The sequence below is a fragment of the Haematobia irritans genome, chromosome 5 (assembly GCF_050003625.1).
Source record: "Haematobia irritans isolate KBUSLIRL chromosome 5, ASM5000362v1, whole genome shotgun sequence".
Taxonomy (NCBI): Eukaryota; Metazoa; Arthropoda; class Insecta; order Diptera; family Muscidae; genus Haematobia; species Haematobia irritans.
Window position 1 is genome coordinate 80462889 of NC_134401.1, and position 27920 is coordinate 80490808.

General features: G+C 34.9%; 1 protein-coding gene and 2 long non-coding RNA genes across 3 annotated transcripts in view; 1 reads left to right on the forward strand and 2 right to left on the reverse strand.

Annotated features, from left to right (window-relative positions):
• The window catches only part of LOC142240767 (uncharacterized), a 74238-nt gene that overhangs the window by 42925 nt on the left and 3393 nt on the right, over window positions 1-27920 (forward strand). The window contains exon 3 of the mRNA XM_075312488.1: window positions 13465-14236. Within this exon, the coding sequence (XP_075168603.1) occupies window positions 13465-14236 (772 nt within the window). The remainder of the gene's footprint in view (window positions 1-13464; window positions 14237-27920) is intronic.
• LOC142241927 (uncharacterized) lies at window positions 5662-6090 on the reverse strand. Its single transcript, XR_012723875.1, has 2 exons — window positions 6002-6090; window positions 5662-5912 (listed from the first exon to the last, which is right to left on the reverse strand). It is a non-coding gene; the product is annotated as an uncharacterized LOC142241927 (long non-coding RNA).
• Window positions 9366-10117, reverse strand: LOC142238131 (uncharacterized). Its single transcript, XR_012722659.1, has 3 exons — window positions 10052-10117; window positions 9568-9633; window positions 9366-9438 (listed from the first exon to the last, which is right to left on the reverse strand). It is a non-coding gene; the product is annotated as an uncharacterized LOC142238131 (long non-coding RNA).

Sequence of the window (27920 nt, forward strand, 5' to 3'; positions counted from 1 at the left end):
CTTTATTTTAAGGACCATTTGCCTTACTTCAAAGATCTACAACTTCAACAGAAGAACGCAAAATTTCAATATTTGTGTCCTAAATTTAATGAAAAAAATTTTTGAAGCAAGGATTATAAACCTTCTTTTAATTAAAATGTCATTATTATAAAGATTTTTGTCCTTAGCATTGCGTAAATTTCGAGTCCTAAAATTTAAGTTGCGTAATCTTGCATATTAGGTCAATATTTTTTTCAGTGTAGTATCGTTAAGTTTCTATATCCAATATGTATATTTCGCCCGATTTACACCTATATAACCACATCCCCTCAGTGTAAGATATTTTCACTCCGATTCATTTAAATTTTACGCAGAGAGAAAAAGATTATATTCTATCTATTCATGCCAAAGATGTGGTTGAAATCGGTTCAAATTCAAATATAGCTCTCATATATATATCTTTCGTCGGATTGACACTGTTATAACCACAAACTCAGAACTGCCAATTTTGCCGATTTTCCGATTTTTGCCCAAAAATGACGATATTAGCTCCGTTCAAAAATTTGAATAGAAAAAGTTCAGAGCCAGCAAAAAAAAGAGTTTTTGCTAGCATTTTCATACATGTAGGAGCTATACCTCATTTTAAATCTACAGTATTAGTATCACTGTTGCCACTCGCCCCAAAAATAAACCACCAAAATATGAAGGAAATTTTACCAAATTAAAAAAATTTTTTTTTTGAAGTTGTTGATCAAATTCTTGTGGTTAAGATATAAACAAATGTTATTTTATTCGAAAGAAATGTTTTATATTGAATTTATAGAAAATTTTGTTAACATTTTATTTCGAAAGAAAAAGTTGTCAAAATTTTATTTCTATAGAAAATTTTGTCAAAATTTTATTTTTTTTTCAAAATTTTTTTTCTATATAATATGTTGTCAAAATTTAATTTCTATAGAAAATTTCTTAAAAATTTTATTTCTATAGAAAATGTTGTCAAAAATTTTATTTCTATAGAAAATTTTGTCAAAACTTTATATCTGTAGAAATTTTGCACATTTTTATTTCTATAGAACATTCTTGCAAAAATTTATGTATATAGAACATTTTTGTCAATTTTTTTATTGTAAATTCTTTATTATTTTATTGCTAAAAAATGTTTGCAAAATTTCATTTCTATAGAAAATTTCGTCAACATTTGATTTTTATAGAAGATTTTGTTAATTTGATTTCTATAGAAAATTGTACCTCCTTATTAGAGAGTCAATCAATAAGAGTTTTATGATCAAATTTTGGAAATTGGTTGCCCGATACGTATATACTAAAGATCTTTATTGTTATATTTAAATAAAAATCACAAAAATATTTGTTTTTTTATATTTGTTTTTACAAAGCTGAATTCATTATTCTTTTGTTGTTGGAATGCATAGTAACGTATGTTAATTTTCTGTTTTTTATATGAAATAAACACTTATGTTGTTAACCAAAAATTTAGTTTGGTTTTAATATTATTTACATTGCAGATTTTTTGACAATTTTTAAAATAGAAATGACGATTATGACAATTTATTCGGAAAATAGTGACGATTTTTCTTGAAATTTTATTGGCAGTCCTGCACAAAGCCCAAAGTTTTATACCTTTCTCTCAAATTAGATTCATATACCGAAAAAACAGTGAACCCTCCAGGAAGAAAACTTTTGGTTAATTTTAGAAAATGTTGAATATTTGTAGAAAATTTTAACTAAACAATATTACAATCGCTGGCATCACGCCGATATCACAAAAATAAGTAAATAATTTTCGACAAATTCAAGAAAATTTATTAGACATAATTAATTTTTTTTCATTTGTTCAAGAAAATTTTGAAATTTGAAGGAAAAAATCGGACTTAAAAATTGCAAGAATGTGTTTATTGATATACGAAGTTTAGTAAAAGTTACAAATTTAAAGAAATAATGAACTAGTTTGTTAGAAATACGAATTTAGTATATCTTTATGCTTAGTTTATGTATAATTTTTTTCCCATTTTTAGTTAGTTTAACTGACGTACGCAAAAACTTATTAGAGTAAAGGAAACTTTCTCCAAACATAATAATTCCATGAACTAAAATAAAGTTAAAGTGGCTTTAGTGAAATAGAGAGTTCACTTTTTGTGAGTGTAGACCACGAGGCCAATGTTTTACTTCGAAAATTTACCCGCTTGAGTACATAAAATTGGCAACTTTTAAGCGCGCTGTACTTTGTTTATAAATGAAATTAGGCAACGTTTCTTTTTGGTTTTTTGTTTTTTAATTCCTCTAACGAGGATTGTCTTCGGCTGTGTGCGTGGCCAGTAATCTCGTCTGGAAGTAGAACTGATTGACTGTATGTGTTGTTTGGACATTAATAGTTATTGTACTAATTGAACGGCGATGGGAATAAGAGCTGCGTAGCTCAGTGGGTAGTGGGTTTGGTAACCAACTTTATGGTCCGCGGTTCGAATCTCCGTCCAAGCAAAAAATATTTAATAAACAGTTTTTTTTTATATATAGTTTGTATTACAGAAATAGGTGCTAAGAACTAAATAAACCTCGTGGAAGTGAGAACATTTTTATTCCCTCCACCATAGGATGGGGTTATATTAACTTTGTCACTCCGTTTGTAATACATCGAAATATTGCTCTAAAACTCCATAAAGTTTATATATTCTGGGGCGTGGTGAAATGTTGAGTCGATTTAAGCATGTCCGTCCGTTGGTTCAAATCACGCTAACTTCCGAACGAAACATGATATCGAGGAGCAAAATTCATTCGATTCGTGTTAGTATATGGTCTCTAACAACCATGCAAAGATTGCTCTATATCGGTTCATAGCTATATATAGCCCCCATATAAACCGATCCCCAGATTTGATCTCCGGAACCTCTTGGAGGAGCAAAATTCATTCGATTCGGTTGAAATTTGGTACATGGCGTTAGTATATGGCCGCTAACAGCCATGCAACAATTGGTCCATACCGGTCTTTAGTTATATATAGTCGATGGCCAATCAAAATAAAAGTATTGAAAATGTTATTTTTCGATCCAGAAGTGGTTTGAAATTGGCGCAGAAGCGATGTATTTAACATGGGCTTGTCATAGGATGGATGTCCACCATTTCAACGGCCGATGCGCTGAACTTGCATTAGTTTGCTAATATTTCAGCCTGTTTTGTAATGCTATTAACGGTGCGTATTTGTAAAATAATGATTCTTTTTTATACCCTCCACCATAGGATGGGGGTATATTAACATTGTCATTCCGTTTGTAACACATCGAAATATTGCTCTAAGACCCCATAAAGTATATATATTCTTGGTCGTGGTGAAATTCTGGGTCGACCTGAGCATGTCCATCCGTCCGTCTGTTGAAATCACGCTAACTTCCGAACGAAACAATCTATCGACTTGAAACTTGGCACCAGTAGTTGTTATTGATGTAGGTCGGATGGTATTACGTATAGCCCCCATATAAACGGACCCCCAAATTTGGCTTACGATTGCTCTAAGAGAAGCAAATTTCATCCGATCAGGCTGAAATTTGGTACACGGTGTCAGTATATGGTCTCTAACAACCATGCAAAAATTGGTCCATATCGGTCCACTTTTACGTATAGCCCCCATATAAACGGACGCCAAATTTGGCTTGCGATTGCTCTAAGAGAAGCAAATTTCATCCTATCCGGCTGAAATTTGGTACATGGTGTTAGTATATGGTCTCTAACAACCATGCAAAAATTGGTCCACATCGGTCCATAACTATATATAGCCCCCATATAAACGGACCCCCAAATTTGGCTTGCGATTGCTCTAAGAGAAGCAAATTTCATCCGATCCGTCTGAAATTTGGTACATGGTGTTAATATATTGTCTCTAACAGCCATACAAATATTGGTCCACATCGGTCCATAATTATATATAGCCCCCATATAAACCGAACCCCAGATTTGGCTTGCGGAGCGTCAAAGAGAAGCAAATTTCATCCGATACGGATGAAATTTGGTGCATGGTATTAATATATAGTCTCTAACAACCATGCAAAAATTGGTCCAAATCGGTCCATAATTATATATAGCCCCCATATAAACCGATCCCCAGATTTGAACTCCGGAGCCTCTTAGAGGAGCAAAATTCATCCGATCCGGTTGAAATTTGGTACGTGGTGTTTATATATGGCCTCAAACTCCCATGCAAAAATTGGTCGATATCGGTCCATAATTATATATAGGCCCCATATAAACCGATTCCCAGATTTGGTTTGCGGATCCTCTAAGAGAAGCAAATTTCATCCGATCAGGTTGAAATTTGCCACGTGGTATTAATATATGGCTGCTAATAACCATGCCAAAATTGGTCCATATCGGTCTATAGTTATATATAGCCGATCCCCAATCACACAAAAATTGGTCCATATCGGTTCATAATCATGCTTGCCACTCGAGCAAAAATAATCTAGAAAAATTTTATTTCTATAGAAAATTTTGTCAAAATTTTATTTCTATAGAAAATTTTGTCAAATTTTATTTCTATAGAAAATTTTGGCAAAATTTTATTTCTGTAGAAAATGTTGTCAAAATTTTAATTCTATAGAGAATGTTTTCAAAATTTTAAATCTTTTGAAAATTTTGTAAAAATTGTATTTCTATAGAAAATTTTGTCAAACTTAATTATATACGTATTTAATCGGCCATTTTAAGTTTAATATATACCACGTATGGACTACGTGGTATAAATTACGGTATTAGGAAGTTTTAAGATACCTTGTCATCGGCAAAAGTTACCGCAACCCAATTAATTCGATTGTGGATGACAGTCTTCAGTAGAAGTTTCTACGCAATCCATGGTGGAGGGTACATAAGCTTCGGCCTGGCCGAACTTACGGCCGTATATACTTGTTTTTAACTATTAGTGTTATTATGTACAAATGTTATGTACAAATAAACATGGACGAAAAGACTGTTTTCATATATTTCGGTGTAAAAATTATATATTTGGAACTCAAATATTTAACATATTACTTTTAAGTGCAAGCATATAATGGTCATATAGACTACCCAGCAAAAAGTTTCGAAGTTATTCCAATGGCACAGCTTTAAATTCACTTCTTAAAATGCCCGACCAAAGATGTCCTACACAGCAAGTTATTTTAATTCACTTTTTTCATATTTTTAAGGGTTAATTTTAACTTTGTTTAACACCACTTCAGGATCTAAAACTAACATTTTTACTATTTGTTTGGATACTCCTTTGTTGCTGGGTAGCATAACATATTTGCGACATATAATAAATACATTTATTAGATCAAAATATTATGTTTCACTCATTAAAAATATTTCGTAGTTTGAAGAACAAATTGGAGTTCAAAACTGCAAAAATGTCTTTAGTGTTATAGGAATTTAAAGATGGGTGCATATTTCGTAAAATTAACAATGTTAATAAATTCTGAACTATTTTGTGGGATACATGAATTTAGCTAATCTTTATGCATCATTTCTGTATGATTTTTTACTCTGTTTTAGTTAATTTAACTAACGTGCGCAAAAAATTATTAAAGTCATCGAATCTATCTTAAAAGCTACTAATTTCACGAACAAAAAATGAATTAAATCGGTTTTGCTGAAATATTGTAACCACTTTTTTGAGTGTGAAGAAAGAGATAAATTGGCTGGATTTTGACGAAATTTAATGCTGATTCCAAAGATTTTGTCTTTAAACTAAAGATTTTTGGTAAAAATAATTGCGTGTGCCGTGACTCGAACCTGGATTTTCTGCCCCACACGCATTAACAGTCGCCTTATCACATTGCACCACCGTTGGAGTTTCCATAACAACGTCTTAAGATTATTTTAAGACTTTTCATGCGTAAAGAAGAACATCATAGCCAAGATTGCATTGGGAACGGCGTTGATAAAAAATGCTAAAATATAAACGAGATGGTGGTAATCATGTGTGGCATATATCTAGCGTTAGTTTTGGGGACGCGTCCTCAAAATTCACGATGCGTACCCTGCTGTCCTCATAACTAACGGTGCGTAGGAAATCGCCGAAATAAATGGAATATGTGGTCCATATAGTGCAATGTTGGGTTAGATGAGCTTAAAAAGATGTGGAGAATATTTCAGACTCGTAAAATCATATATATTTTTGTGTCCCCAAAATTAACGCAAGGCATACATATATATATATATATATATATATATATATATATATATATATATATATATATATATATATATATATATATATATATATATATATATATATATATATATATATATATATATATATATATATATATATATATATATATATATATATATATATATATATATATATATATATTGGGGGGTTCGGAGGCACAAGTGGAATTACTCTTCAACGGAGCACAAGAACGAACGTCAGGTCTCACGCAATGAAAAATTATATACACATATATATATTATTGGATATTGCCGCAACATTATTATGTTTTTTTTTATATGAACATATTATATATATGTTTGAGCCCAAAAATATTATATGCTTGGAATAATTTGCTCCCAAAGAAGATTTTGCTAAAAAATATTTCTGCCTAATTGCATATTCCCTCACATATTCCTCACTTCCACGGGATTTTTTAGTTCTTAGGACCATTTTCTGTAATACAAACAATGCTGAAGAAATTATTCAATTTTATAAATTCTTTAAATTTTACCTTTCGCCTGGACGGAGAATCGAACCGATGACCACACAGTTTGCAAGCCACACAGTTTGTCACTAATAGACAATTATCGTTATAAGTTACATTTATATAGCATAGTGTGCAGCGCTCACTAGCCGATGCAAACAAAACATTATTCATCAGAAACATGGAGCAATGGTGAGCATGTCCGCATGCAAAGGGTCCTGGGTTCAATCCCTGCTCCGACCGAAAATCATTTTTTTTATTTGTATATTACTATATTACCTTTTTGCAATGAAACTTCGAAATGTGTGTTACTAAAGATTTACAGTCAAACAAGAACAGTGATTGATATAAACAAAAAGATGTTTTTGATATAAAAGTTTGAAATTTTCGAATAAAATAAAAAAAACTAACAAGAGAAGAAAGTTAAAGTACAATATAAACATAAATTAATTTGGGCGTGAACTATTTTTTACTAGCATTTAACACAATTTAAAATGCATTTAAAATTTATCGTATTTAGAAATACAACTAAATATGTTATGAATATTTATTAACGAATAATTTTGTACTTAATTTCATTTTTACCTATAAGGCCGATATTATGTTATAATACAATTTGCCAAAAATATTATGTTATTCTGCCTTTAGATTCCAGTTTTGCAGCTAAAGTGAAAATAATTTTTTTGGACTACTTATTAATATTATTTACTACTTATTATTATTTTTTTTATATTGGACTACTTATTAGTAAAGAGGAACTAAACTTTGTCTTTATACATTTTACTGTTTAATTTTTCACTGTTTCTCCTTTTTTTCATTTTACTGTCCCGACTCTAAAAAGAGTATAGTGCCCTTTCGTTATTTTTTATGAAGATCCCTTTATCTGAATATTTTGACTTACTCGTCGTACGTTCCGATTTCTTTTGACGAACCAAGAAAAACTTACAATTAAGCATATCAAATTTTTGGCGAAGCCTTATTAACATGCCAAGCGCATAGCCAAAACAAATTAACACATAAAAAAGCTTTCCGAAACAAGCAGTTTCACAGAAATTGCTCTCTTTTGATTCTCTCGCTGTGTTATGTTGATATCTTTCGTCAACCCCCCTGGTTTCCATCTTTATTTCTTTCTCTATACTCTCTCGGTCGCTCCCTGAATAAAATGTCACAAAATGTCATACGAGTATGTTTACTCTAAATTTGTAAGTTTATATATGTTTACATTCACACATATTATTTTTATGAAACATTCTTGTCCCAAACATAATATATTCTAAAATATTAACATATGTGTCCCAAACATTTAATGCTGGTTTAGGAACATTACATTTTTGCACTTAAATATATTGTGTTTAAAAAATTGTGCCCGAAACACATTTTGTTTATATCGGAACATATGAAAACCCTATTTTTCTAACAGTGTATACAATAAAGATTCATTAGAAAGAGTGATCCAGTGAAGATTCATTGTAGAGAGGTATTTCGATAGGTTTATGTTTAGATCTGTAATCCACAAAACGATGTATGTACTAAATACTACTTTTTTAAACGGAAATAATGTAATTTTATATATATTCCAAAAATTGTCGCAAGATGATGAATTTCGGAAAATATTAGAAAAATACCTCCGACTTTAAATTAACATTGGAAAATAAATTATGCAGTAGCATAAAAAGTCTACCACACTAGAGTACTTCCGGGGAATACACTTGTTGACATATTTTCCATTTTCTTTTCGAAATATACACTACAAAGTAATATACACTACAAAGGTTTCTTGATTTTGTTGAGAAATATTCAGCATAGAATGTTAATTTAAATATTATTTCTTTAACCAAAGAATATTTTTCTTGCATTAATGACAATATGCCTTACATCGAAAACATTATAGTAATTCTTTTCAATTCAAATAGAACATTTCACATTTCAAAATCAGCAAATTATTATTGTAACGATTGTACTTTTTCCAGATCATGCAAAATAAAAAACAACAGTAACAACAACAAAAAGTACTTCCGATTTTATTTTTGACGAAATAACACTGAAAAAACAGTGAACCCTTTTCCATTGCAAAATGAACTAAACTGTAGTAATATTGACCATGATTTAGCCCTTAAGATTTTTTTCAACTTGTCTAGTTTATAATTCTCTTAAATTGTAGTTCATCTATAATATTGTAGTTTAGTTCATTTTTACAACACCATAAGATTTATATACCACTACCAAGTTAAAAAGTCAGTATTATTTTGGTTTACTTGCTTATTTTGTGGGAAACCCGATAATAAAAATTGGTTAACAATCTCTTTAAAATGTCGACGACTAAACTATTTTTAAATCAATCATTCCACAGTACAGAGAAATTATATAATTAAAGGAACAACAAACCGTTTTACTATTATGAACATTTTCATACATTAAAATTAAACTTTCTTTAAGCAAAAGTACTTTATTATAAAAACTTATGATGAAAGTTATTAATACCATGTTTTTTGTGAATACAAATTATGACCACGTGGAACAGAGAGTAGTTCATTTGAACCCGCTGTTTGGACATTTTGACTTATCCTTTTTTTATTCATCGTAGGTAATTTTTTCACATATCTTGCTGGAAAAAATGGAAACAATAATGAAAATTGTTAAAAATTAACACCATGTTATGAAATATACTTTTTAATTCTTCATTTTAGCTTGTAACTTACCATATTTGGGGGAATTTTATCAAATGGTGTAAGGAATTCAACTTTTCTTTGGAAAACGTATCGCATAAAATGTGTACCTGAAACAATTAGAGAAATAATGAAGTATTCTAAATAAACTCATAAAACTGTGTTGTTGTCGATGTGAAGGATATAATAAAATAAATATTCTAGTTGAAAGAAAGACAAAGTTTTAATGTGAAACTTACCAATTCTCTATTAATTTGTACGCTGAGGGGAAATATAAAAAGTTGTCCAAATTTATTTGGGTTACTCTGAAATTAAATATTTTGAATGAAAAATTTAAATAAAATTATTAAAAAGGTTTTCAAAAAATCTAATGAAAAAAATAATAATATGCATAAAAAACCAAATATTCTTGATAACCCTAGACAGTCATCATTCGTCAAAATGACGACACGTAATTTCATTTTCGATTTAAACTGCATTTTAGTCTATTGGGAAATGGTAAATTTAAGTTATACTAATTCGACCGTTTTATGAATTTTTGTTTTATACTACTTAAAACCAAATTGAATAAGAAAATAAATTCAAGTTTGGTTCACTTTTTCGCTCACGATGAAAATTATAGCGTCTTGAAATCAGCCGTAGTCAAAATGACGAAGGATGACGTTAATGTACAAAAAATAAGGATGACTGTCCAGGGTTAAAAGAAAGTTAAAGAATCCTTACCAATTCACTATTAAATTACAGGCAAAGGAGTACTAAAAATTTGTCCAAATTTTTAAGGGGTTATTCTGAAATTAAATATTTGTTTTTACATTAAAAATATTACATTGGTTTCCAAAAAAAATTTATTAAAGAAATACGAAAATAAGGTATTAAGAACCTGTAATTTTGATGATAAAAAGGTCACAAAAACGTAAATATTCTAGTTGAAATAAAGCCAATTTTTAAAAGAAAACTTACCAATTCTCTATTTTTTAAATTTGTTCGAATCCATCTGGCTGATATTTTGCATGTTTTTCGAGACTCATAAAATATTCGGATGTACGGAATTTGAGGAAGATCGCTTGATATACACGCCAATTATGACCAGATCGGTGAAAAATATATATGACAGCTATATCTAAATCTGAACCGAATTTAATTCTAAGCCGATCCGTATACTAAACGATGGGTCTCAGACTTTTCCTTCTTGGCGTTACATACAAATGCACAAACTTATTATACCCTATACCACAGTAGTGGTGAAGGGTATAAAAAAGTTATGCTTAGGATGAAACCATTGGCGTAGTGTGAAATCCTTTATTCATATCACACAAAAAATATTTCACGATTTTTTTTTAATATTCAATTAAAAATTTAGTTGATTCAAAAAATTTTTTAAATTGAAACAAAAATCAATCACAAAAATTAATAGTATCAACTAATTTTTTAATTGGATCAATTGATTTTTTAATTGACTTTCAATTAATTTTTTAATTGACATTATCATTTCTGTGATTGAAGACATTTCAATGAAAAAATTAATTGTACCAATTAGTTTCGTGATTGAATCAGAAAAAAAATTTGTGTGTACACAACACAAAAATCCCAAACAAAAAGTCACTTATCCCAGCCGGAAGTACTCGATGAGAGGAGAAAAGTAATTTATGAATTGTGGTAGAATGGGTGCCGTTCGATTTTTATGAAGCTCTATAGTTTTTTTTTGCCAAATTCGATTTTGGAGCTCTTTTTTGCAATTTTCTTATATTTGTTTTTTACAGCGTTCGTATGAAGTTGTGTACTAGAAAGTTGTTCATAATTTTATAGGCTACATTTATTACCTTGATTTTTTGTTGCCGAAAAACTGAAAAAATCGGTGAAAAAGCGGTAATTTTTTCCACATTTTTTGCGTTTTGAGCTTAGAAATTAAACTTAATATATTCAGCATTTTTGTTGGTCAACTTTGTTGAAAACTTAAAAACAAATCACACCATTTTTCGTGCTTTGGCCATGCGAAAATTAGAAAAAATGCAAAACAGTGCTCAAAATCGAATTTGGCGGAAAAACTTAATAGACTCATAAAGAACAAAAGGCAACTAATCTAGTAAAATCCAGAAATTAAATTTCTCCTCTCATCGATTACTTTCGGCTGGGATAAATGATTTTTTATTTGGAGTCAAAAAGCGTCGCTGTTATTTGTACTGCACAAAATCTAAAATGTGCATACACACAAAAAATTTTTTTTCTGATTCAATCACGATATTAATTGATCCAATTAATTTTTTAATTGAAATGTCTTCAATCACAGAATTGATAGTATCAATTAAAAAATTAATTGACAGTCAATTAAAAAATTAATTGATCCAATTAAATATTTAATTGATACTATTAATTTATGTGATTGATTTTTATTTCAATTAAAAAATTTGTTGAATCAATTAAATTTTTAATTGAATATTTTTTAAAACTCAATTAAGATTTTAATTGGAAAAATTTTCGTGAAATTTTTTTCTGTGTAGAATGGAAGAAAAAGTTTCAATTCTAATATACATGGGTTTGTGAGTCGATATAAAGTTCAGATAGGTAAATACATTAAATGTTATACGACGTAAATTTTCTCTTTATGTAGCTCCAAGAATACCAGGCGAATGTGATAAAAAAAAGAAATAAAATTGATTGATGAACCAATCAAAAATGGACTGAAATATACTATCGATAAATGTATCTTTCAGACTCAAAAAAAAAAAATACTAAACATTTTAAAAAATCGGGTGATAATAGCAATCTTTTGATCGGAAGTAATGGAAATATGTTTAAAAAATATTAAAAACGGCTTAATTTATATGTGTATTTCATATTTTAGCCTTAATGCCGGATTTCATAGAAATATTAATTTTACAAGAAACCAAATTTTTGAATTGATACGTCATTTTCCTTTCAAGTTATAATAAAAATGAGTAAAATGATTTATTCTGTTTTTACTGATTCATTTTCAATTTCTATTGTGAACTCCAATATTTTTCCTTCAAACTACGAAATTTTCATTAACAAGTAAAAATAAATAATTACCCAGCAAAAACTAGGTAACCACATCTCATTACAATTGACATTACCAGGAGTAAAGCTGTCATTACACGTTGCATTACATTGCGGCGAGTTATAATGACTAACTTGTAATGACAAAAATAAATACTTCTCGGTAATTTTCGAATTGTTATTCTCAGATTTTTAGGCAGTTGAAGTTAACGAACTTATAAAATAGAACAAATGATGGTACCATTAGGTATAATTATTCACATAATCGAGCGCTTAAATAAAAAATCAAAAATAATATGTAATATGACGGTAATTGTGAAAAATTTTCCGTTAAGAAATTTTTATCACAAATATTTCATAATAATTGTGTTTAATGACATTATCATATTATGTTTTAAATAAATGCTTTTTTATACCTCATCCACATTACACTTCCAAAATGCGCTTAAACTAAATTTCAAATACCATTTGCCTTATAAAAAATAAACTTAAAATCCACTTTTAGTAGATTCGAACCTTATGTGAATTGGCTATTGGATATATTATAACGTAATTCACGAATCCAACTCCCTAAAACAACCTACATCTATTTATATTTTAAGTGTGAAATTAATTTGCGTGTAATCTTATTTAGATTATTTATTAGTTTTTTGTTTATTTATACAATATTCGTTTCTATTCAAGTAGTTCTCCTATTACAGCATCACTCGCCATATTTTGATCCATTGTAATCGGCGACAGAAATCAATATTTTCGAGATTTGGTTGGCTGAGACAATAAGTGGCTATTTTGCAAACTTTGGTGTATCTACGAATAAATCATTACATATTAGGTGATTATATGCTTTAAATGCACTACTTATTTTATGGCCGAAAATATGCCTGGGGAGAAGTACTTTCCTTCTAGGACATGCATATGTAGATGTAATCCGAAGCGATGCCGATTAATAAGTGGTTATTAATTTTAAAATAGGCTTACCTACAAGATTACCGGGTAATGAGAGTTTTTGCTGGATATGTCTAATATTTTTTTTTTTTTTTTTTTTGAATTTGTCGAAAATATTTACTTATTTTGAATCACGTTAATATTTATGCTAAAAGTTGAAAAATTTTATATTTCAGAAACACTTCCACTAACTGAAATAAGAAATGCGGATGTTTGCATACCAACTCCAGAAGCATCACCAGTTTCACCTGGAAATTCTGTTATAAATCCTAGTCAACTTTCGAGCATTTCGAATACATCTAAAAATCCTAGTCCTCGTGTACAATGTTCAACTTGTGGCAAACATTTCTCATCGAAAGGACGATTGAAGTGGCACGAAAGGACGAAACATAAACCGGTAACCTCAGAAGAAAACAAATCATGTATTATATGTAAGAAACTAATCGCCAATACGGACATGGATAGGCACATGGCAACCGAACACAATCCCTTAGAACAACATCCGATTCTAAGCGAGCTATTATCTCGAATACATAGTAACGCAAACATTCACCATTCGACGGAAGCTGGTCAATATAAATCTCGTCCATTTAAATGTGTTCTATGTGGAAAACGGACGGGATCTGTAAAAACCATGATAGTGCATCACCATCGCTTTCACAGTGCAGAACCCCATGCGGAAACATCGAGGTGTGAGATATGCCAAAAACTGATATTAATTAAAAATATGCGACTACATATGACGTCAGTTCACAAGGAGTACCTGAACCAGAACAAATCGATGGAAAACCTTGCGAGGGCATTTGATTTCGATGTGGAATATTCTACTAAGGCATATGAATCAAATCTACCATCTCCTAGCTCATCAACATCACAAACAGAACTGACTCCAGAAGAAAATGAATATCTTTATCAACTCTTCACTGGCCAGGATACAGCTTCACATAGGTAAGTGTTTATATATGCATTTCATCTATTTTTGTTCGTAATATGTCGATTTATTAAAAATTGGAAAACATCTCTTGACTGAACAACAGATTTTTCCCTGATTGCCCTGATCTTGGCTTGTAATTCTTATCTAAGTTACATATTGAACCAACGAGCAATCTCTTTTATCGATTTCTGATATTTCAGATAAAGTTTTCGCAGGTTAATTAAAGTTTGGTTAATTTTTCTATTTATAACTAGTTGTATCTTTTTTAAATTGAGTTTCATTTTACAAAAAACGCGTAATTTTACGGATATACACGGACGAAAAAGACTGCTTTTCATATGTTTCGGTGTAAAAATTATATGTTTGGAACTCAAATTTTTAGTACAATATTTGTCATTTTTATAGCCGTTCGGACTCGGCTATAAAAAGGTGGTCCCTTGTCATTGAGCTTAACATGGAATCGGGCAGCACTCAGTGATAAGAGAGAAGTTCACACTGTGGTATCACAATGGACTGAATAGTCTAAGTGAGCCTGATACATCGGGCTGCCACATAACCTAACCTAACCTAACCTAATATGTTAGAACATATTATGTTGGGGACATAACATTTTTTAGATATAATATGTTTGCAATGATAGAAACATATACTAATTTAGAATATGCCTATAAAAATATACAGTGGGGAGCAAAACCGATTGCATGTTGACCACTTAGGAGTATGCTTTATTTGCTTAATAAAAACCGTCTATTGAGTCCAATTGCTACAAAATTTATTTCATTTATACTTTATTTCCTGATAAACAAAACTGTACGGTCAGATAAATTATATACCAGTTTTGCACTTTATGCATAATACATTAAAATCCAAAGTCTTAGAATTTAGCCCATAGTCCTTTATTTCTAATTATGGTTTTAACTCGTCTTGATATACTTCAAATAAGTTTTCTATTATTTCTTTTGGAACATCCAACTAATTATGTTGAACTTGGCTCTAGATCTCATCGTTATTTTTTAGTGCTCTTTGGTGTAATCTCAAGCTCTTTTTAACCAGAGACCATATATTCTCTATGAAATTGAAATCGGGGCTTTGTGGTGGGTAGCCTTTTGAGCATTTGAGAACTGTGCTCCGACAACCATTTCCTTACAATTTTGTAAATATTCTTGTGGTTGCCTTTGTCTTTTTGAAACACAAGAAATTATCACCAAAATTTTTTCAATTAAATACTTAATTGAATTTGGAAACGGATTCAATTAAAATGTTAATTGATTCAATTAATTATTTAATCAAATCCGAATAAAAACCAATTAAAAAAATGATTGATATTTGTTACGTTTCCAATTAAAATATTAATTGATTCAATCAATTTGTTAATCAATTCGAAAATAATTTTCAATTACAAACGTGATAGAAAATTTTTCCGTTTCCAATTACACATGGATCCGATCACCTTTGTGATTGAAATTGAATAATTTTGAGCTATGGAAAGAGCGAAAAGAGAACAAGAGAATGGGTATTTATTCAACAACGTATGATGGAGAGATCAGTCTGTGGAAGTAAATCGTAACGAACGGTCGGTTTTTTTTCGCATAAATTGATAAACATGATTGGCGACATTCTGTCTGCTGCGTGCGAAATGTGTGCATAAATGCATTGAACGCAACAACAAATCATAGCAAATAAAGTGTGCAACAACAAATGACCACGTTGTAAAGGTTTGAAAAAATATATGGCAGAACGCATTTGAAATTACCTGGGTTTTTGTTTTGTGGTATTGTAAAAATGGAAAACAATCTACGTTTATTGAAGGTAAGCAATTGTGAAATGTGAATCCATTTAAGCATGTTTACATTAAACGGACTAAAATAATATATTTTTTTTCATTTCTTTTAGTGAGCAATTTTATTTTGTGATATTGACCAATCAATTCCATCAATATATATAAGAATATGTTTGCAATCAAAAGGTGGGTAGGTTAGGTTAGGTTAGGTTAGGTTAAAGTGGCAGCCCGATTAAATTTCAGGCTCACTTAGACTATTCAGTCCATTGTGATACCACATTTAACTAAAAGTACCTATTACATATGGGCACTTCTAGTCTTAACCACTGAACCTTCGCTATTATTTACTTTTGTGGAACCAACCAGATTGCTCCAAAAACATTAACAAACTGCTTAAGTTAACGTTTTCCAGGTCAGCCAGTAATCTAAAGCTATATGCTCCTAAAATTCGCTTACGCCTTACACAAAAAGCAGGACACTCACACAAGAGGTGTTTAATTGATTCCTTTTCCTCCACGTTATGACAGCTTATACAATAGTCATTATACTTCGCACCTATAGTTTTTGCAAATTCGCCTATCAGGCAGCGACCCGTTATAGCAGATATTAGGAGTGCTATCTGACGCCTTGAGAACACTAGCATATCTAGTGTGCGGTTTAAGTTTAAATGGGGCCATATTTGCTTGGTGTCGTTACAACCCTTACAATTTTCCCATCGAATATTGGCCATCATAACAGCCTTCTCACGCAGTAAGAGCTTGCAGGTGGCCAGAGGCATACCAACAGATTCTAGTTCCCCTGGAATATGTAAGGTAGTTCCTAGCCTTGCTAACACATCTGCTTCACAGTTCCCTGGTATGTTCCTATGACCAGGCACCCATATTAGGTGAATATTGTACTGCTCAGCCATCTCGTTGAGAGATTTGCAGCAGTCTATGGCCGTTTTTGAGTTAAGGAACACAGAGTCCAAGGATTTTATTGCAGGTTGACTGTCTGAGTATATATTAATGCCAATATTTGTTGGAACATTACTTCTCAGCCAATTCACCACCTCTCTTATTGCCAATATTTCAGCCTGAAAAACACTACAGTGATTAGGTAATCTTTTCGCTATTCGAATTTTCAGATCTTTAGAATATACTCCGAACCCCACTTGTCCATTCAATTTGGAGCCATCAGTATAGAAATCTATATATCTTTTATTCCCCGGGGTCTGTGTACACCACGCCTCACTGTTGGGAATTAGAGTTTCAAACTTTTTGTCGAAAAGTGGTTTTGCCAGGGTGTAATCCACTACGTTAGGCACATCTGGCATTACTTTGAGGACCGAACTATGACCGTACATTTCCGACCACAGCGATAGCTCGCGCAACCGCACAGCCGTTGTTGCAGCTGACTGTTTGGCCAAAATGTCTAAAGGCAATAGATGTAGCATGACATTAAGGGAGTCTGTTCCTGTCTTACTAAATGCGCCTAAGATACATAAGCTCGCCATACGCTGAACTTTATCTAAACAAGTCGGTTTCTGAAGTGCCGGCCACCAGACTACAACACCATATAGCATTATAGGTCTAACCACTGCCGTGTATAGCCAATGCACAATTTTTGGTCTTAGTCCCCACTTTTTCCCTATTGCCTTTTTGCACGAGTACAAAGCTACCGTGGCTTTTCTCGCCCTCTCTTCAATATTAAGCCTAAAATTCAGCTTCCTGTCCAAAATAACGCCAAGGTATTTTGCACACTCACCAAAGGGAATTTCAGTACCCCCTAAGGAAATGGGCCTAACCGTGGGAGTTTTGCGATCTTTGCAGTACATGACTATTTCTGTCTTTGCTGGATTTACACCAAGACCATTATCTTTCGCCCATTTCTCAGTCATCCGGAGAGCTCTCTGTATAATATCTCTGATTGTGGATGGGAATTTTCCCCTGATTGCTAGGTTAGGTTAGGTTAGGTTAAAGTGGCAGCCCGATTAAGATTCAGGCTCACTTAGACTATTCAGTCCATTGTGATACCACATTAACTAAAAGTACCTATTACATATGGGCACTTCTAGTTTTAACCGCTGAACCTTCTTGATTATTTTTCTTTGTTGAACCAACCAGATTGTTCCAAAAACAGTAGCAGACTGCTTAAGTTAACGTTTTCCAGATCCGCCAGTAATCTGAAGCTATATGCTCCTAAAAGTTGCTTGCGCTTTACACAAAATGCAGGACACTCACACAAGAGGTGTTTAATTGATTCTTTTTCCTCCGCATCATGACAGCTCATACAATAGTCATTATACTTCGCGCCAATAGTTTTTGCAAAATCGCCTATCAGGCAGCGACCCGTTATAGCAGATATCAGGAGTGATATCTGACGTCTCGAGAACATTAGCATATCTAGTGTGCGGTTTAAGTTGAAATGGGGCCATATTTGCTTGGTGTCGTTACAACCCTTGCAATTCTCCCATCGAACATTTGCCATCATAACAGCCTTCTCACGCAGCATGAGCTTGCAGGTAGCTAGGGGCATACCAACAAATTCTAGTTCCCCTGGAATATGTAAGGTAGTCCCTAGCCTTGCCAACTCATCCGCTTCGCAGTTCCCCGGTATGTTCCTATGGCCAGGCACCCATATTAGGTGAATATTGTACTGCTCAGCCATCTCATTGAGAGATTTGCGGCAGTCGATGGCCGTTTTCGAGTTGAGGAACACAGAGTCCAAGGATTTTATTGCAGGTTGACTGTCTGAGTATATATTAATGCCCACATTTTTTGGAACATTACTTCTCAGCCAATTCGCCACCTCTCTTATTGCTAATATTTCAGCCTGAAAAACACTACAGTGATTAGGTAATCTTTTCGCTATTCGAAGTTCCAGATCATTAGAATATACTCCGAACCCCACTTGTCCATCCAATTTGGAGCCATCAGTGTAGAAATCTATATATTCTTTATTCCCCGGGGTCTGTGTGCACCACGCCTCACTGTTGGGGATTAGAGTCTCAAACTTTTTGTCGAAAAGTGGACTCGCCAAAGTGTAATCCACTACGTTAGGCACATCTGGCATTATTTTGAGGACAGAACTGTGACCGTAACCTTTTTCCGACCACAGCGATAGTTCGCGCAACCGCACAGCCGTTGTTGCAGCTGACTGTTTGGCCAAAATGTCTAAAGGCAATAGATGCAGCACGACATTAAGGGAATTTGTTCCTGTCTTGCTGAATGCGCCTGAAATACACAAACACGCCATACGCTGAACTTTATCTAAACAAGTCGGTTTCTGAAGTGCCGGCCACCAGACTACAACACCATATAGCATTATAGGTCTAACCACTGCCGTGTATAGCCAATGCACAATTTTTGGTTTCAGTCCCCACTTTTTTCCTATTGCCTTTTTGCACGAGTACAAAGCTACAGTTGCCTTTCTCGCCCTTTCTTCAATATTAAGCTTAAAGTTCAGCTTCCTGTCCAAAATAACGCCAAGGTATTTTGCACATTCACCAAAGGGAATTTCAATACCCCCTAAGGAAATAGGCCTAACCGTGGGAGTTTTGCGATCGTTGCAGTACATGACTAATTCTGTCTTTGCAGGATTTACCCCAAGACCATTGTCTTTCGCCCATTTCTCAGTCATCCGGAGGGCCCTCTGAATAATATCTCTGATTGTGGATGGGAATTTTCCCCTGACTGCCAGAGCCACATCATCTGCGTATGCCACCACTTTTATCCTTTCTTTTTCTAGAGTAACCAGAAGGCTATTTATAGCAACATTCCAAAGAAGAGGTGATAGAACTCCTCCTTGGGGAGTGCCTCTGTTCACATACCTTTGTATGTTTGCTTGTCCTAGTGTGGCTGAAATACGTCTCTTCATTAGCAGTTCGTCTAACAGCCTGAGTATACATGGATCAACATTCAGAGTTGTCAGTCCATTTAATATCGAGCTCGGATGGACATTATTGAACGCCCCTTCGATGTCTAGAAACGCCACGATTGTGTATTCTTTGACAGATAGTGAGCTTTCAATAAAGCTGACTAGTTCATGTAGTGCGGTCTCAGTAGACCTGCCCTTCGAGTATGCATGCTGTCCTTTCGAGAACAACCTTGAATCGATGCTAGTTCTAAGATAAATATCTATCATCCTCTCCAGAGTCTTAAGTAGGAATGAGGATAAGCTGATTGGTCGGAAATCCTTCGCCCTCGAGTGAGAGGCTTTTCCCGCTTTAGGTATGAAAACGACTTTTGTTTCCCTCCACTTTCCTGGGATATATGATAAGTTGATACATCCTTTATATATCACTGACAACCAGGGGATAATTTTGTCAGTTACAGCTTGTAACTCCGCCGGAGTAATTCCATCAGGTCCGGGGGATTTGAATGGTCCAAAGCTATTTAGCGCCCATTTTATTCTAGTTTCCGATACAATTTCCTCGACAGGAAACGACCGCTGAGCAACTGTGGCACCGCCAGTACATGGTTCAACCGTCTGATTTCCAGGAAAATGTGTGTCCAATAGTACCTCCAGCGTCTCCTCACTGGACGTTGTCCAATTTCCCTCCGATGTTTTAATGAAACCTGGAGCGGAGTTGGTGGATGCTAGAACCTTCCGTAGTCTGGAAGCCTCGGACGTATTCTCAATACTGCTGCAGTAGTCATTCCAAGAGTTATGCTGAGCCTTTCTCAGTTCTCGCTTGTATCCTCTCAGATTCCTCTTGTAAGCGCCCCAGTCCTCAGGGGCTCTGGTGGACTTTGCCTTGTTAAAGAGCTTCCTGCAGGATTTCCTCATATTACTTAATTCCGTAGACCACCATGGTGGTCGATGTTTCCCCCTTGGCTTTCCTCTAGGGCATGCAGCTTTCAGTGAGATGTTGAAGGCCTTAGTAATCCGCTCCACTGCGTGTTCGATATCTTGCACATTTCTCATATTTGTCTCTGTTATTTCCGGTATCATCATATTGAACGATTCCCTATACCTATTCCAGTCAGCTTTCCTAACATTTGGCGAAAATATGGTCTTGGTGATATGAACATCAAATTTGAAACTGATGTAGCGATGATCTGAGAAGCTGTGTTCACTTAAAACATGCCACTCAGATATCATTTCATTCAGTTCTTGCGAGGCCAAGGTGATGTCCAAAACCTCTTGCCTGTTTTTAGTGACAAAGGTTGGGGCATCTCCCTTGTTGCAAACTACCAGATTAGTACGCAAAATAAACTCTATTAGCGACTCTCCCCTTGCATTAGTATCACTACTTCCCCATATACTATGATGCGCATTCGCATCGCATCCCATTATGAGTTTCGTCTTTGTTTTCAGTGACTCCTCAACTAAGGTCTTAACGGCACATGGAGGCATCTCCCTGTCATGTCCCATATAGACCGAAGATACCCAATATTTGCATTTGGCTATTTCTAAATTGGCAACGACAGTGTCTGCATTGCACATTGAAGGAAGCAGAAACAAGTTAAGCTCGTTTTTAGCAATTATACAGGCTCGAATTACATCATTACCAGTATACTGCAATAGTTTGAACCCCGGAGTACTTAATTCACATATTTTGTTTCTATAAACATATGGTTCTTGAATAAGAGCTATGTCTATGTCCCCTTTCATCAGGAGAACTTTTAAGGCAGCACATGCAGCCTTACAATGATGAAGATTTATCTGGAGGATCCGTAGGACCATCGAGATTTTCAACAACCGTCACATCAGCCGCTTCAATCGAGTCATCAAGAATGTCCTCTTCAGAGATATCGGTGACTCTCGCAATAACCATAGGTTCGACTTTGGTGAGTTCTGAGGCAATAGAAGCCTCCTCACGCATACGGTATCTATCCATGTCTTCAACTTTGGTATCTCCCTCGACTTCGCAAGAGGATCCGCTTACTTCTGATTCAGACAGAGGCTTGTCCATTTCTGAATCCTTTAGCTGATCGTTTTTATACACCTTCATTTGGATATAATGAAAGCCATAACATACACGGCCCTGGGACTTTGCCAGATGTGGCAAAGACTGAGTGTTCAATATAAACACTGCATGCCGTCTTGGTCCATCCACTTCATCCAAACGGCCAACCTTCCAATCAGCTGTTGGAAGATCTGGATTGCATCGTTTCAGTCTATTTAAAATAGATTCAGGGTCAGAAGGGTTTGCAGGTATCCAGGCATATGCTCTAGGTCTAGCCGGTATGTCTTTCTTCTCGACTAACTCTAGAGCAGCTCCTTCCCAAACTTCACCAATTAGTATCAGAGCAGCTTTAAAACATTCTATAGACCTCTGGTCCTCAAATGCGACTAGCTTAAATCGTCCTTGATACCAACCAGCCTCTTGGTGTCGAGGATCTGGGCCGGGAAACTTTTCCAGCACCTGTGAGTAGACGACAGACAGAGCATTCTCAATTTCCCCCCATTTTTGCTTTGGAACCATACCGTCCAATGCTCCTTTATTAATGATAGCCATCACAAGGCTATCTTTAGCAACTGAGGCAAACGATCTTTGATCCCTTTTGGAGGATGGCAGCTCATCCGGCGATCGTTCCCTTTTTCCAGTCTCAAGAATTCCTTGAGCCCATTTTAAGGAATCGCTTTGTTTAGCCGACAGCGTGCTTGGGTCGACTGATCCTAATTTCTTTAGGATAAACAAATCATTTCTGCGTTCTTTGAATCTCTTTCGTGAGGGATTACCTCCTTTTGATGCCGTTACCTTGGAAAGGGTTCGACTTGTCAAAGTGTCGCCACCTGTCGACCCGTCTACAGGTCGACTAATTGGGCCTAACTCTTGGTCATTGCCCAGATTTATAACTCCAGTCGATACCCGTCCACTGGGCCCTGAAGTTAGCAACCCAGTGGATGACTTGGAATTTCGCTGCATGGTGGCTTAATATCCCACCACACTTGAAATTCGTAGTAGGTACCTATTACGATGAGTTGATCCGCTATTGAAAAACACGTCCGTTCCGTTCGACGGTTGAATGATTGCTAGCGCCACATCATCTGCGTATGCCACCACTTTTATCCTTTCTTTTTCTAGAGAAACCAGAAGGTTGTTTATAGCAACATTCCAAAGAAGAGGTGATAGAACTCCTCCTTGGGGAGTGCCTCTGTTCACATACCTTTGTATGTTTGCTTGCCCTAGTGTGGCTGAAATACGTCTCTTCATTAGAAGTTCGTCTAACAGCCTAAGTATACCTGGACCAACATTCAGAGTTGTCAGTCCATTTAATATCGAGCTCGGATGGACATTATTGAACGCCCCTTCGATGTCTAGAAACGCCACGATTGTGTATTCTTTGACAGATAGTGAGCTTTCAATAAAGCTGACCAGTTCATGCAATGCGGTCTCAGTAGACCTGCCCTTCGAGTATGCATGCTGTCGTTTCGAGAGCAAACCTGAATCCACGCTAGTTCTAAGATACATGTCTATCATCCTCTCCAGGGTCTTAAGTAGGAATGAGGATAAGCTGATTGGTCGGAAATCCTTCGCACTCGAGTGAGAGGCTTTTCCTGCTTTAGGTATGAAGACGACTTTTGTTTCCCTCCACTTTTCTGGAATATATGCTAAGTTTACACATTGTTTATATATCACCGTCAACCAGGGGATAATTCTTTCAGCCACTGCCTGTAACTCCGCCGGAGTAATTCCATCAGGTCCGGGGGATTTGAATGGTCCAAAGCTATTTAAAGCCCATTTTATTCTAGAGTCCGACACAATTTCCTCGATAGGAAATGATCGCTGAGCCTCTGTTACACCGCCGGAACATGGTTCAACCGTCTGATTTCCAGGGAAGTGTGTGTCCAAAAGTACCTCCAACGTCTCCTCACTGGACGTTGTCCAATTTCCCTCCGATGTTTTAATGAAACCTGGAGCGGTGTTAGTGGATGCTAGTACCTTCCGTAGTCTGGAAGCCTCTGACGTATTCTCAATACTGCTACAGTAATCATCCCAAGAGTTTAGTTGAGACCTTCTCAGTTCTCGTTTATATTCTCTCAGATTCATCTTGTAAGTGTCCCAATCCTCCGGAGCTCTTGTGGACTTTGCTTTGTTAAAGAGCTTCCTGCAGGATTTCCTCATATTACTTAACTCCGTAGTCCACCATGGCGGCCGATTTTTTCCCCTTGGCTTTCCTCTAGGGCATGCAGCTTTCAGTGAAATGTTTGAAGGCCTTAGTAATCCGCTCCACTGCGTGTTCGATATCTTGCACAGTGCTCATATTTGTCTCCGGCACTTCCGGTATCATCAAATTGAACGATTCCCTATACCTATTCCAATCAGCTTTCCTAACATTTGGCGGAAATATGGTCTTTGAAGTACGAACAGCCAATCTGAAACTGATGTAGCGATGATCTGAGAAGCTATGTTCCCTCAAAACTTGCCACTCAGATATCTTATCATTCAGTTCCGGAGAGGTCAACGTTACGTCCAAAACCTCTTGTCTGTTCCTGGTGACGAAGATTGGTGCATCTCCCTTATTGCAAACTACCAGGTTAGTACGCAAAATAAACTCTATTAGCGACTCTCCCCTTGCATTAGTATCACTACTTCCCCAAATACTATGATGTGCATTTGCATCGCATCCCATAATGAGTTTTGTGTTTGTTTTTAGTGACTCCTCAACTAAGGTCTTAACGGCACAGGGTGGCATATCCCTATCATGTCCCATGTAGACCGAAGATACCCAATATTTGCATGTGGATATCTCTAGACTGGCTACGACAGTGTCTGCATTGCTCAATGAAGGAAGCAGAAACAAGTTTAGTTCGTTTTTAGCAATTATACATGCTCGATTTATATCGTTACCGGTATTATGCAAAAGTTTGAAACCCGGAGTGCTTAATTCACAGATCTTGTTCTTATATATGTATGGTTCTTGAATAAGAACTATATCTATGTCTCCTTTCATCAGGAGAACTTTTAAGGCAGCACAAGCGGCCTTACAATGGTGAAGATTTATCTGGAGGAACCGTAGAACCATCCAAATTTTCAACCACCGTCACATCAGCCGCTTCAATTGGGTCATCAAGGGCTTCCTCTTCACAGATCTCGGTGACTCTCGCAACAATCCGCGGTTCAGCTTTGGTGAGGCTTGAACCTGTAGAAACTTCCCGCATACGATTTTCGCCATAGTCTGCAGGTTTTATGTCTCCTTCGGCTTCGCTAGGAGATTTTTTCACTGCTGACTCTACCGGAGGCTTGACCGTTTCGGTATCCTTTGGCTGATGGCTTTTGTATACCTTCATATGGATATCATGAAAGCCATAACTTACGCGTCCTTGGGTCTGGGCTAGATGTGGCAGCGACTCTATGTTTAATATAAACACCGCATGTCGTCTTGGTCCCTCCACCTCATCCAAACGACCAACCTTCCAATCGGCGGTTGGAAGATCTGGGTTACATTCTTTTAGTCTCTCTAGTATTGACTCAGGATCAGGAGGGTTTGCCGGTATCCATGCATGTGCTCTAGGTTTAGCCGGTATGTCTTTTTTATCGACTAACTCCAAAGCGGCTCCTTCCCAAACTTCACCAATTAGCATCAATGCAGCTTTAAAGCAATCCATAGACCTCTGGTCTGCAAAAGCTATTAACTTATATCGTCCTTGATACCATCCAGCATCTTGCCGTCGAGGGCTTGGTCCGGGAAACTTTTTTCGCACCTCTGAGTAGACACCAGACATCGCGTTCTCAATTTCCCCCCATGTTTGCCTTGGAATCATACCGTCCAATGCTCCTTTATTAATAATAGCCATCACAAGGCTGTCTTTTGCAACTGAGGCAAACGATCTTTGATCCCGTTTAGAGGATGGTAGCTCATCCGGTGATCGTTCCCTTTTTCCAGCTTCAAGAATTCCTTGAGCCCATTTTAAGGAATCGCTTTGCTTAGCCGACAACGTGCTTGGGTCGACTGATCCTAATTTCTTTAGGATAAACAAAGCATTTCTTCGTTCCTTGAATCTCTTTCGAGAGGGATTGCCTCCTTTTGATGTCGTCACCTTAGAAAAGGTTCGACTTGCCAAAGTGTCACCGCCAGTCGACCCGTCTACAGGTCGACTAATTGGGCCTGACTCTTGGTCGCTGCCCAAATTTATAACTTCAGTCGTTACCCGTCCACTGGGCCCTGAAGTTAGCAACCCAGTGGATGACTTCGAATTTCGCTGCATGGTGGTTTATTATTTCCACCACACGTGAAATTCGTAATAAGTACTTATTACGATGAAATACTCCGCTATTAGAAAACACGTCCGTTCAGTTCGACGGTTGAATAATAATGGGTACCGTATTGATCTTTTAAAATTGTAATTTTTTTCATTTCTAGTTTTCTGTGTATGTATTTTCCATTTATATTTTTTTCTATTTCCAGAATTTGCAAAGTATCATCAATATAATACCATTATTTTTGTCTTTGATTGGCTCAAATTTTAATAGACTTTCAATTGTGGAAATTTTTGGAAAGGAATTGTTACTAAAAAAAAACACTTAACTTTTTTCTGTTTATACCGCGCTTTTTGTGCTAGGCTAAGAAGTTTCCGAACTGCCCTCGTAAATATGCAACCTGGGACTTGATATTATATGCAGGTAATGTTTAACAAAATTAACTTTTAATTGAACAAAATTAAATTCGAATTATTCTGTTTACTTTCAGAAAAACTAATTTAGCTTACAGGCTGCTGATTTATTGGAAATCTAGGCGCATTTAAATATTAGAAGGAACATGCTGACATCGTTAATATGATATGGAAGATAATGATTTATATAGTTTATGTGTTAACCCTTTAGTTGTTATTGATCATAATTGTATGTCTAAGTTATGTTAGAACAAAACACACAAATAACAAAAACCAAATTCTTTATTCTATAGCATAATTCAAAAAAATAAAATATTTCAGATTTTTTATAAGAAACGCATATTTTCTTTTATTTCAAATAAAACCAAATAAGATATTTGGTGCCCAATATATACATATTTTAAAATTTATTGCCCATATCAATTAATAATTTAATTGAATCAATCAAATAGTTGATTGATTTTTGTCACGAAATTAATTAAAATTTTAATTGATTCAATTAAAACTGTGATTGCATTTTATGTCAAAAATCAATCACATTTTTAATTGATTCAATCACACAATTAATTGATTCCGGGACAAAATTCAATTAAATTTTTAATAGAAAATCGTGTTGGTTTTCAATTAAAATGGATGATTGATACTATCATTTTCGTGATTGAAGACATTTCAATTAAAAATATTATTGAATCAGCGATTTTCGTGATTGAAATAAAAAAAATTTGTATGTAGGCGCAAACCTCCTCAAACACAGGCAAATCAGATTGCACAATGTCAAGATAGTCTCCTCCAAGTGTGTCACCAACCCCATACCATGAAGCTTCCCCCTCTATGTTTTACGGTTTGTGTGATGTGGTGTTTATTGATACTTTTTCATTACAATGTCATTACCAGTAATGTTCTATTGCATCCGATTATTCATCTGACCATTTAACTTATTTGCAGTCATCAATGACCCAATCTTTGTGGGCCTTACTAGACATTTTCTATTTAATAAAGATTGCAAAAAGTTAAAACATGCACTCGGTTTTGCTCCCCACTGTATGCGTCTAGAAAAATAGACCGAGAGTATGCTGTAGGTAAAACAAGTAAGGAAAGTTTAAAGTCGGGCGGGGCCGACTATATTATACCCTGCACCACTTTGTAGATCTAAATTTTCGATACCATATCACATCCGTCAATTGTGTTGGGGGTTATATATAAAGGTTTGTCCCAAATACATACATTTAAGTATCACTCGATCTGGACAGAATTTGATAGACTTCTACAAAATCCACTAGGGTGGAACACAATGTTTGTAAAAACATATGGGAAACATTTAAATCTGAAGCAATTTTAAGGAAACTTTGCAAAAGTTTATTTATGATTTATAG